A 12831-nucleotide genomic window follows, 5' to 3' on the forward strand; every position below is an offset into this window, starting at 1 on the left:
GGTTTTAATGAGTGTAAGGTTATTTGGTAGGGTAATTAAAAATATATTTAATTTTTCCGTTTCCCCTCTTCCCACTTTGTATCACAAAGTGTAATGGATTTATAATATTGTTCAATGGATTTATAAACGTTCAATTAACAAACTTATTTCGAACCTCGCGAAGAAGAAGATCCTAGCCTGTCGCAATGAGCGTTTCTGTTTCCAACTGTAGTATAACTTTTCGGATTGTCCCCCACTACCCTCCGTTCAGTCATCTGTCCAATCACAGACTGAATAGTCAACACTTCCGTATTGCACATGTCTACGGAAGAAAGGAGGAATGTCTACCGTGTTTAGTCGCAATAAGTTTGTTAATTGAACGTGTAACATACAGTAAGTATTACATTAACGTATGTCTAGCAAACTAAACTGAAGCTGCAGTTGTCTGTAGTTTGTTCTTGCAAGGTGTCTACGGCAATGAGACTGTTAAGCTAGCAGTACCACTACATTGGCAAGCTGGCTAGCTAGCTTGGTAACCTTAAAATTGTCTTGGTGACTTTTTACATTTTGATTTGTAACGTTACATTGTCATGCATTTCCCCACTTACAGTCCAGGACGAACTGTGATCATGCTTGTTTAGTACAATCAGCTGGTCGTTTTAGAAACTGCATACTAACAGCTGATGATGCTAGCTAGCTTGGTAACTTTAAAATTGTCTGGGTGACTTTTTACATTTTGACTTGTAAAGTTACATTGTCACGCATTTCCCCACTTACAGTCCAGGACGAACTGTGAGCATGCTTGTTTAGTTTACAAGCAGCTGGTCGTTTTATAAACTACATACTAATAGCTGATGATGCTTGCTAGCTAACTCTGTCTTAAAAAACTGTATTGTAATCAGGCCTGTTGATGAATGTTTTAACACAAGCGCTTGCTAACTAGAAATCATCCTCGCCTGGCCTGGCGTTATCTGATAAGCCAGCAGAAGGGGACAGGAATGCAGAGGGTAGCCAAGCTAGTGTTAATCCACATGCCCATCATCCTCATGTGTCCACTGTCAAGTTCACTGGGTAACCTTTAGCAAAACTAGGAGGATCAGCTATGCTTTGTACAAGTAATTTCTGTATTTATGCCTCATCAACTAATCTATTAGCCTAATTCATAGACCTTATTCACCCAAGTTATAGACTGTTACCTGTGCTACCTCACGGCAAGCGGTACCTACTGCCAACATGACCCTGAACAGCTTCTACCGCTTAGCCATAAGACTGTTAAATAGTTAACCAAATAGCTACCTTTTGAGTCATCACATACGCTGCTGACACTGCTTATTATCTATCCTGTTGCCTAATTACTTTACCCCTACCTATATGTAAATATCTACCTCAATTACATTGACTCGGTACTGGTATCCAGTGTATATAGCCAAGTCATCATTACTCAGTACTGGCACCCCGTGTATATAGCCATGTTATCATAGACTCAGTACTGGTACCCCGTGTATATAGCCATGTTGTCATTGACTCAGTACTGGTACCCCGTATATATAGCCATGTTATCATTGACTCGGTACTGGTACCCCGTGTATAGTCATGTTATCATTGACTCAGTACTGGTACTCTGTGTATATAGCTAAGTAATCGTTACTCATTGTGTATTTATTCTTTGTTATTATCTTTCCATTATTTTTCTATTTTTCTCTCTGCATTGTGGGAAGGGCCCGTAAGTAAGCATTTCACTGTTAGTCTACACGTGTTTACAGTGCATGTGACTAATGCAATACAATTCATTGGTATTGCTCATGTCATACAAATTCTATTAGTCCTATTATTTTAAAGGCTAGTTGTCTAATGTAATTAGACTGCCATTAGGTTACAATGTCTTTGAGAGTGATAGCGAATGCTGTATACTTATCTGCAGTTGTGAAATAACTAATGAGCACCTTGGAAAGCTCTAACACAATGAATGACATGTTTTACTTTGAGTTTTTTGGACAGGCGGTAACCATGGCTTCCCGAGCTGGACCTCGAGCTACTGGCACAGATGGAAGTGACTTTCAGCACCGCGAGAGAGTGGCCTCACACTACCAGATGAGGTTCGCTCTCATTTCAATGTTTTTGCATTTTAGTAATTTAGCAGACGCTCTTATCCAGACCGGCTTACAGGAGCGATTAGGGTTAAGTGCCTTCATAAGAACAAGATGACAGGTTTTGTTCACAGTGACCCATTTGAAACATCACATATTCTTGTGCTTCTCCTCTGTGTTTCTCATCAGTGTCGCCCTCAAGTCCGAGATCCGTAAGCTGAACATCGTCCATGTTCTGATCTGGCTCCTCTTAGCTGCCCAGGTGACAGTGAGCCAGCTGAACCTGGTGTCCCACAGTGTGGTGGCTGCTCCCTACCAGTGGGAGTACCCCTACCTGCTCAGTATCATCCCCTCCCTCTTCAGCTTCATGGCCCTGCCCAAAAACAATATCAGCTACCTGGTGATCTCCATGATCAGTGCCGGTCTCTTCTGCATAGCGCCGCTCATCTACGGGGGTATGGAGATGTTCCCGGTGGCTCAGCAGCTGTACCGCCACGGCAAGGCCTACCGCTTCATCTTCGGCTTCTCTGCCGTGTCTGTCATGTACCTGGTGATGGTGATCGCGGTGCAGGTGCATGGCTGGCAGATCTACTACAGCAAGAAGCTGCTGGACGCCTGGTTCACCTCCACACAAGACAAGAAGAAGAAATGAGGACAGAGGAGGACTTCATTATTTAAACAACTGACAAAGAACAACTATTTCTGTCTGCCACTGTCTGACACCACTTCTAGGACTATCTTCCATCTATATTTGGGTTCTACATCCCCCCTCTCGCCATCCCTAATTGATAGTTGTAGGACTAATTGGAATGTTTTATACCACTCAGCAGGCTGTCCTGTCGTCTTCCTGGTAAACCCTCTCACCTCCATTATCTCATCTCCTGGCTCTGGAGCCTGTGGACAGATTAAGACTTGAGTTGTTTATCTGAGACTCCGGGGACGGGTCACCTAGAAGTGGTGACCCGTCCTGCTGCCTTTAGAAACCAATTCTCTTTATATCTCATCCTGATCTATGGAGCGGTCTGCCATAATCTGTCCTCCAAAGGATAGTACGCTAGCTACCTCCAGTCTTAGCCAAATGTTCCAATTATCTCTCTTTCCTCCACAAATTAGCACTTGTTCACTGCCCTTCACTGATTTTAACCGAAAGGTTGCAAGATCGAATCCCCGAGCTGAGAAGGTAAATCTGTCGTTCTGCCCCTGAACAAGGCAGTTAGCCCACTGTTCCTAGGCCGTCACTGAAAATAAGAATTTGTTCTTAACTGACTTGCCTAGTTAAATAAAGGTTAAAAAATAAACTCATCCATACCCACACATACAGTCAGAGCCGGCCCTAGCCTTTTGGGGGCCCTAAGTGGAATTTTGTGTGTGTGTGTGTGTCCCACCTTGCGAGCACAAAGTTTTAGCGCCCCCCCCCTAATGACAATGGAGAGAAAAAAGTATATTTTAGAATTCATTTCCTGATATTCTACACAATTTGCCATGGGGAGGAGAGATTTTGTAACTTAACTCATTTCATGTAATTCTAATAATTTGCAATGGGGTGGAGAGAAATTTGCAGTTTTTCAGCTAATTTCCTGAAATTTCTCACCCTACTATAGGATGGAGAGAAATGTTTGCAGTTTTTATTATGATATCTGAGTGAGAATGACTTACAAAATCAATTGGGCCCCTCCCCAGTTGGTAATTCGACCATGATTACTACAAGTTTAGATCGCTGGCTAGACTATCTTACCAGTCTAGACAAATGTTAGCTGACATGGGCTAATTGAGTGACTGTCAAGTGACTGACATTACAAGAGAGAAACTGCTGATACACAACCAAACATTGAAATTGAACCTTGTGTTTTCTACTATTCTAACTCTCAACAGTAAGTTGAGAACCCGACTGAGTTCGTTTTTTTTTTTTTTCATTTTGGAAATGTATTCGCGGGCCTACACTGGACCAGCAGTTGCCCATCCCTGCTTTGGACAGTACCTCTGCGAATCCAATATTTTTAGATTTGTGGGTGAAGTAGTGAACACTTCAGGAGGCAGGAGTTCTAATTGGGACATACCCATGACTAGGTCAGGGCATGATGTGGCCTTAATGAGAGGAGCCACCCAGAACTGTAAAGGAACTGGGAAAGGGTTCAGAGAAGGCAAGAGCAGTGGTCAGATTGCGTCCATATGGTTGTGTGCTGGTGTCAATGCACATTTTCATGTTGACAGTACTCAACAATTCAATTGTTTCTAAATGAGATGTACATTGTTAAATAACAATAAATGGTTATGCTGTAGCAGCTTTGCGTCTTGGCTATTATTGAATGAATTACATGAATTAATAATGTCAATGTAACTGCACCATTTGTCATCTCTGCAGTTGGATTCATCTTTCCTATTACCATGGTTACTTAAGGAACAACTTCCTTTCATTGGAACAGTTTTCTCTTAGTATATGATGAGTTTTGTGTTACATGTACTTCAGCATTGTACCCCTGTTCTAGAGAAGTCCACCCTCTAGTGGCCTCACATTCTAATCCAGACCTCCAAGACACTTCCATTACTTTGTTTTATTCTAACCCTCTAATCAGGAGATCTAATTACACCTGCTCTAGAGGAAAAACGTTGTTCTGTTTACCAAAACATGTACTGTACCTTACCAGGTGCAACCAATAATATTTTGCATAGAGAAGGGTAATGCTATTGGTTGACTGGTCCTCACAGTATCCATCCATGTGTATCTAATTTATTCATCCAGTCATGTCTGTTCTATTTTCAAAGAATTTTCTTCTTTGTCTTTACTGATCCTGGTAACAACATTGGTTGTGTTGGAGCCAATGTACAGTAACGTTACTTTCCCCTTAATTCCAATACTAAATCATTATCTGGTACCTGCATGTTAATGCAGACTCTGTAATACCAATATATGACCTTATTGATTTTACAGTTTGGTTTATGAATTTTAAAGTTTGGTTTATAGTCAATGATTGATTCATGTTTTGTCTGTTTGCTGCAAGGGATACAGTAGCATTTTTACATTTTAGTCATTTAGCAGACGCTCTTATCCAGAGCGACATACAGTAGTGAATGCATACATTTCATTTCATGCATTTTTATTTTTTTTGTACTGGCCCCCTGTGGGAATCGAACCCACAACCCTGGCGTTGCACACACCATGCTGGCATTGCAAACACCATGCTCTACCAACTGAGCCACAGGGAAGCATCAGTGAAGACATTGTTTCAGAATTTATTTTTATCCAAACTATTTAGATTTATCGCTAAGCTGTTGTTTAGACTGTCAATAGACTACTATCAGGTCTCAGATACAGTTGATAACAGAGTAGCTTTTGCTATCAACTCTACTGTGTATTGGCAGTGTTAAAGATTTCTTTCTCCCATAAAGTACAGTAGAAAAGATTTCTACACTGATGCAGACACAATGAAACTGGAACAGCATGGATCATTGCTATGATTATAGGAACTGACACTATGTATCCTTGTTTATGTGGTTTACAGAGTTAATTAACTTTTTTAAAAGTCTCTATCACAGGGGGATCTCACCACATCATCTGCCATTCCGACCACTATTGACATAACTACCTCAACTAGTTACACTCAAACTGACAGTCCAGCTACAGACAGTCCAGCTACAGACACTCCAACTACTACTGCCCCTTTAACCCCTGACCCTCCAACTACTGATGCCCCTGTAACACCTGTAACACCTGACCTGGCTGTCCAAATACTGGCACGCCAACATCTGACACTCAACATCCTCAACATCTGTGTGTGGAGTAAAGGTGGTCTAGAGTTATTTTTCCTATGGTTGCAAATGTGACATGCTGGTAGAGATACGGTAAAATGGATTAAAATTTGCCAGCATTAAAGTCCCCAGCCACTAGGAGCACCACTTCTGGATGAAAGGAGGATACCTAGTCAGTTGTACAATTGAAATGTGTCTCCCACAGTTAACCCAAACCCTCTGAATCAGAGAGGTGTGGGGGGCTGCCATAATTGATATCCACGTCTTCAGCTCCCGGGGAACAGTGGGTTAACTGCCTTGCTCAGTGGTAGAATGACAGATTTTTACCTTGTCAGCTCGGGGATTCGGTCCAGAAACCTTTCAGTTACTGGTCCAACGCTCTAACAACTAGGCTACCTGAGGATTTCCTTGCTTGCTTATGGCCTTATACAGCTTGTTGAGTGTGGTCTAAGTGCTAGCATCGGTTTGTGGTGGTAAATAGATGGCTACGGATAATATAGATACATTCTCTTCGTACTGTAGAGAGTGTGGTCTACAGCTTATCATGAGGTACTCTACCTCAGGCAAGCAATACCTCGAGACTTCCTTAATATTAGACATTGCGCACCAGCTGTTATTGACAAATAGACACACACCCCCACCCCTTGTCTTACCAGACGTAGCTATTCTGTCCTGCCGATGCATGGAGAAGCCAGCCAGCTCTATATTACCTGTGTCGATGTTTAGCCACGACTCGGTGAAACATAAGATATTACAGTTTTTAACGTCCTGTTGGTAGGATAATCTCGAATGGAGATCATCCAGTTTATTTTCCAGTGATTGCACGTTGGCCAATAGAACGGATGGTAGAAACGGGTCACCCACTCGCCGACAAATTCTCAAGGCACCCCGATATCCGCCCCCTGTATTTCCGTCTTTTCTTCACGCGAATGACAAGGATTTGGGCCTGGTCTTGGGGAAGCAGTATATCCTTCGCGTCAGACTCATTAAAGAAAAAAAATCTTTGTCCAGTTTGAGGTGAGTAATCGCAGTTCTGATATCCAGATGCTCTTTTCGGTCATAAGAGACAGTAGCAGCAACATTATGTACAAAATAAGTTACAGACAATGCAAAAAAACAAACATAGCACGGTTGGTTCGGAGCCCGTAAAAGGCAGCCATCCCCTCCAGCACCATTATCATTATCCAACCTACAAGGCAGTCTGAGGTCCTGAGCACTCTGGAGCAGGTCTTCATCAAGGATCACTCTGTACTTTGCTCTGTTCATCTTTCCCTCGTTCCTGACTAGTCTCCCAGCCCCTGCCGCTGAAAAACATCCCCACAGCATGATGCTGCCACCACCATGCTTCACCATAGGGATGGTGCCAGGCTTCCTCCAGACGTGACGCTTGGCATTCAGGCCAAAGAGTTTAATCTTGCTTTCATTTTGGCAAACCCCAAGCGTGCTGTCATGTGACTTTTACTGAGGAGTGACTTCCATCTGGCCACTCTACCATAAAGGCCTGACTGGTGGAGTGCTGCAGAGATGGTTGTCCTTCTGGAAAGTTCTCCCATCTGGTTCTTGGTCTTGGTCACCTCCCTGACCAAGGCCCTTCTCCACTGATTGCTCAGTTTGGCCGGGTGGCCAGCTCTAGGAAGAGTCTTGGTGGTTCCAAACTTCTTCCATTTAAGAATGATGGAGGCCACTGTTCTTGGGGACCTTCAATCCTACAGAAACAATTATGTACCCTTCCCCAGATCTGTGCCGCGACACAATCTGGTCTTGTAGCTCTACGGACAATTCCTTCGACCTCATGGCTTGGTTTTTTTCTCTGACATACACTGTCAACTGTGGGACCTTATATAGACAAGTGTGTGCCTTTCCAAATCATGTCCAATCAATTGAATTTACCACAGGTGGACTCCAATCAAGTTGTAGAAACATCTCAAGGATGATCAATGGAAACAGGATGCACCTGAGCTCAATTTTGATTCTTACAGCAAAGGGTCTGAATACTTTTTTTGTAAATAAGGTATTTTTGTTTTTGTTTTCAATAAATTTGCAAACATGTCTAAAAACCTATTTTTGCTTTGTCGTTATGGGTTATTGTTTGTACATTGATGAGGAAACAATTGTATTTATTCAATTTTAGAATAAGACTGTAAGGTAACAAAATGTGTAAAAAGTCAGGGGTCTGAATACTTTCCGAATGCTCTGTATATGGCTGCATGCATGGGCTCCTGAGTGGCACTGCATCTGAGTTCTAGAGGTGTCACTACAGACCCTGGTTCGATTCCAGGCTGTCTCGCATCGGGCTGTGATTGGGAGTCACATAGGCCGGCGCACAATAGTCCCAGCGTCGTCCGGGGTAGGCCGTCGTTATAAATAAGAATTTATTCTTAACTGACTTGCCTAGTTAAATAAAATGCAAATCTACAAGGAAATAACATCATCATTCTCTGTCCTTTAGGACTGCCTGCAGTTGTGGTGGCCCTCACTTTAGGAATTAGTTACAGAGTGGATGATCCACTGGGTTACAGGCAAGAGGAATTGTGAGTCAATACTGTACTATACAACTCTATACTATAGTGTACTACTTCTCTGTATTATACAGTACTGCCCATAGGAAAAAAATCTATTGGTCACTCGGATATCCTCCAGATCTTTTGTGACTACCTAGAGCTTCTCAATTTTGAATCATTCTGTGACCATTTGTGTCTGGGTTATTGCTCCTAAAGGCCCCTTAGGAGAAATATTGAGATGAAGTTAGAGACTTGTATGATACATATATAGGACATATATAGTTCAATTGAGATGATCATTTTAGCAGTATTCGAGAAGTATGATCAGCAGAGGTCTCATCATTGTATACCGTTGAGCTCATCCTTGCCTCTGTTATTTTAAAGGAGCAATAATGATAAGTTCCTGAGACAAGTTTGAGACTTTTATTAGACTAATGATTTTTGTCTGAGGTGATCATTTCAGAAATATCTAAGAAGTATGAGCCATAAAGGAGATCTCTACATTGTACAGTGGGGGAAAAAAGTATTTGATCCCCTGCTGATTTTGTACGTTTGCCCACTGACAAAGAAAGGACCAATCTATAATTTTAATGGTAGGTTTATTTGAACAGTGAGAGACAGAATAACAACAAAAATATCCAGAAAAACGCATGTCAAAAATGTTATAAATTGATTTGCATTTTAATGAGGGAAATAAGTATTTGACCCCTCTGCAAAACATGACTTAGTACTTGGTGGCAAAACCCTTGTTGTCAATCACAGAGGTCAGACGTTTCTTGTAGTTGGCCACCAGGTTTGCACACATCTCAGGAGGGATTTTGTCCCACTCCTTTTTGCAGATCTTCTCCAAGTCATACCTGCCCCATCAGGACAGAGCCCACCCCGCCCCATCAGGACAGAACACACCTGCCCCATCAGGACAGAACATACCTGCCCCATCAGGACAGAGCCCACCCCGCCCCATCAGGACAGAACACACCTGCCCCATCAGGACAGAACACACCTGCCCCATCAGGACAGAACACACCTGCCCCATCAGGACAGAACATACCTGCCCCATCAGGACAGAGCCCACCCGCCCCATCAGGACAGAGCACACCTGCCCCATCAGGACAGAACACACCTGCCCCATCAGGACAGAGCATACCTGCCCCATCAGGACAGAGCCCACCCCGAAAAAACCGCCCCATCAGGACAGAACATACCTGCCCCATCAGGACAGAGCCCACCCCGCCCCATCAGGACAGAACACACCTGCCCCATCAGGACAGAACATACCTGCCCCATCAGGACAGAGCCCACCCCGCCCCATCAGGACAGAACATACCTGCCCCATCAGGACAGAACATACCTGCCCCATCAGGACAGAACACACCTGCCCCATCAGGACAGAGCCCACCCCGCCCCATCAGGACAGAACATACCCGCCCCATCAGGACAGAGCACACCTGCCCCATCAGGACAGAACACACCTGCCCCATCAGGACAGAACACACCCGCCCCATCAGGACAGAACATACCCCGCCCCATCAGGACAGAGCCCACCCCGCCCCATCAGGACAGAACACACCTGCCCCATCAGGACAGAACCCACCCGCCCCATCAGGACAGAACAACCTGCCCCATCAGGACAGAGCACACCCGCCCCATCAGGACAGAACATACCTGCCCCATCAGGACAGAACACACCTGCCCCATCAGGACAGAACATACCTGCCCCATCAGGACAGAGCCCACCCCGCCCCATCAGGACAGAACACACCTGCGCCATCAGGACAGAGCCCACCCCGCCCCATCAGGACAGAGCACACCCCGCCCCATCAGGACAGAACACACCTGCCCCATCAGGACAGAACACACCTGCCCCATCAGGACAGAGCCCACAACCTGCCCCATCAGGACAGAGCACACCCGCCCCATCAGGACAGAACATACCTGCGCCATCAGGACAGAGCCCACCCCGCCCCATCAGGACAGAACACACCTGCCCCATCAGGACAGAGCCCACCCCGCCCCATCAGGACAGAACACACCTGCCCCATCAGGACAGAACACACCTGCCCCATCAGGACAGAACACACCTGCCCCATCAGGACAGAACACACCTGCCCCATCAGGACAGAGCCCACCCCGCCCCATCAGGACAGAACACACCTGCCCCATCAGGACAGAACACACCTGCCCCATCAGGACAGAACACACCTGCCCCATCAGGACAGAACATACCTGCCCCATCAGGACAGAACACACCTGCCCCATCAGGACAGAACACACCTGCCCCATCAGGACAGAACATACCTGCCCCATCAGGACAGAACATACCTGCCCCATCAGGACAGAACATACCTGCCCCATCAGGACAGAGCCCACCCCGCCCCATTAGGACAGAACACACCAGCACCCTCAGGACAGAACACACCCACTCCCTCAGGATAGAACACACCCACTCCCTCAGGACAGAACACACCCTCTCCCTCAGGACAGAACACACCCACTCCCTCAGGACAGAACACACCCTCTCCCTCAGGACAGAACATACCCGCACCCTCAGGACAGAACACACCCTCTCCCTCAGGACAGAACACACCCTCTCCCTCAGGACAGAACACACCCGCACCCTCAGGACAGAACACACCCACTCCCTCAGGACAGAACACACCATCTCCCTCAGGACAGAACACACACGCCCCATCAGGAAAGGACACACCTGCCCCATCAGGACAGAACACACCCGCTCCCTCAGGACAGAACACACCCTCTCCCTCAGGACAGAACACACCCTCTCCCTCAGGACAGGACACACACGCCCCATCAGGACAGGACACACCCGCCCCATCAGGACAGAACATACCCGCTGCATTAGGACAGAACACACACGCCCCATCAGGACAGAACACACCCGCTGCATTAGGACAGCGTGACGGATGAACAATATTTAAGTACATTATACATTCTTATTCCACTTCCTATGTTTTATAGTAGAACCCTCTTGTACTTGAAACATATTTGCATAAACATATAATTTGCTTTTATCAAGTCTGTGTGTGTTATCTTGCGGTTAATACTGATACGCTTGAGAGAGCATGCAACGGAACAGACTGGCCAGTGTTGGGCTAGCTAGGAGCATCTGACCAATCACAGGATGCATGGTCAGTGCATGGGCAGAGTGTAGGGTGCATGGGGACAGTCTTATTGGCTGAAGCCACGAGCTGGAGGTGATGGATATCTCTCACATGAACTATACTGAATTGTACTGTACTACCAATATCAATGTGGGGCAATTGCTGTATAAAATGTTATAACTAATACTGTAAAAGCTTTTCCCTATCAATGACCGTATTACATGCTTTTAACGATGGTAAAGACCAATTTTAAAAGTTATAAAAAACTAAAAGAATGATCCATTGTGTTGAAAGGTTTCTTGTTTACTTATGCCACCATGTTTACTTTGTACCACATTATTCAAATCACTGGCATCCTGTTTTGTCTGTCACACAGTCCCACTAACTCATTAATTTGACCTCTCAGTTGCTGGCTTGCTGCCAGCCTGGTGTTTCAAATCAAATCAAATCAAAGTTTATTTGTCATGTGTGCCGAATACAACAGGTGTAGACCTTACAGTGAAATGCTTACTTACAGTGCAAAAAAGGTACTAGGTGAACAATAGGTAAGTAAAGAAATAAAAACAACAGTAAAAAGACAGTGAAAAATAACAGTAGTGAGGCTATATACAGTAGGGAGGCTATAAAAGTAGCGAAGCTACGGTTATTCAGGCTTATTGAGGTAGTATGTACATGTAGATAAGGTTAAAGTGACTATGCATATATGATGAACAGAGAGTAGCAGTAGCGTAAAAGAGGGGTTGGCGGGTGGGACACAATGCAGATAGCCCGGTTAGCCAATGTGCAGGAGCACTGGTTGGTCGGGCCAATTGAGATAGTATGTACATGAATGTATAGTTAAAGTGACTATGCATACATGGTAAACAGAGAGTAGCAGCAGCGTAATAGAGGGGTTGGGGAGGTGGCACACAATGCAAATAGTCCGGGTAGCCATTTGATTACCTGTTCAGGAGTCTTATGGCTTGGGGGTAAAACTGTTGAGAAGCCTTTTTGTCCTAGACTTGGCACTCCGGTACTGCTTGCCATGCGGTAGTAGAGAGAACAGTCTATTGCTGGGGTGGCTGTGGTCTGTGACAATTTTTAGGGCCTTCCTCTGACACCGCCTGGTGTGAGGTCCTGGATGGCAGGCAGCTTATTCCCCAGTGATGTACTGGGTCGTACGCACTACACTCTGTAGTTACCGTACCAGGCAGTGATGCAACCAGTCAGGATGCTCTCGATGTTGCAGCTGTAGAACCTTTTGAGGATCTCAGGACCCATGCCAAATCTTTTTAGTTTCCTGAGGGGGAATAGGCATTGTCGTGCCCTCTTCGCGACTGTCTTGGTGTGTTTGGACCATTCTACCGGTAGTTTGTTGTTAGTCCCGTGTGGCTCAGTTGGTAGAGCATGGTGTTT

General features: G+C 45.1%; 1 protein-coding gene across 1 annotated transcript; it reads left to right on the forward strand.

Annotated features, from left to right (window-relative positions):
• The first annotated feature begins 255 nt into the window (after window positions 1–255).
• LOC106574769 (protein jagunal homolog 1-B) lies at window positions 256–4348 on the forward strand. Its single transcript, XM_014150821.2, has 3 exons — window positions 256–372; window positions 1966–2075; window positions 2256–4348. The coding sequence occupies exons 2-3, from the start codon at window positions 1987–1989 to the stop codon at window positions 2716–2718; spliced, it is 552 nt and encodes a 183-aa protein (XP_014006296.1). The 5' UTR covers window positions 256–372; window positions 1966–1986; the 3' UTR covers window positions 2719–4348.
• Window positions 4349–12831: the final 8483 nt, after the last annotated feature.

This window comes from Salmo salar, chromosome ssa16 (genome assembly GCF_905237065.1).
Source record: "Salmo salar chromosome ssa16, Ssal_v3.1, whole genome shotgun sequence".
Taxonomy (NCBI): Eukaryota; Metazoa; Chordata; class Actinopteri; order Salmoniformes; family Salmonidae; genus Salmo; species Salmo salar.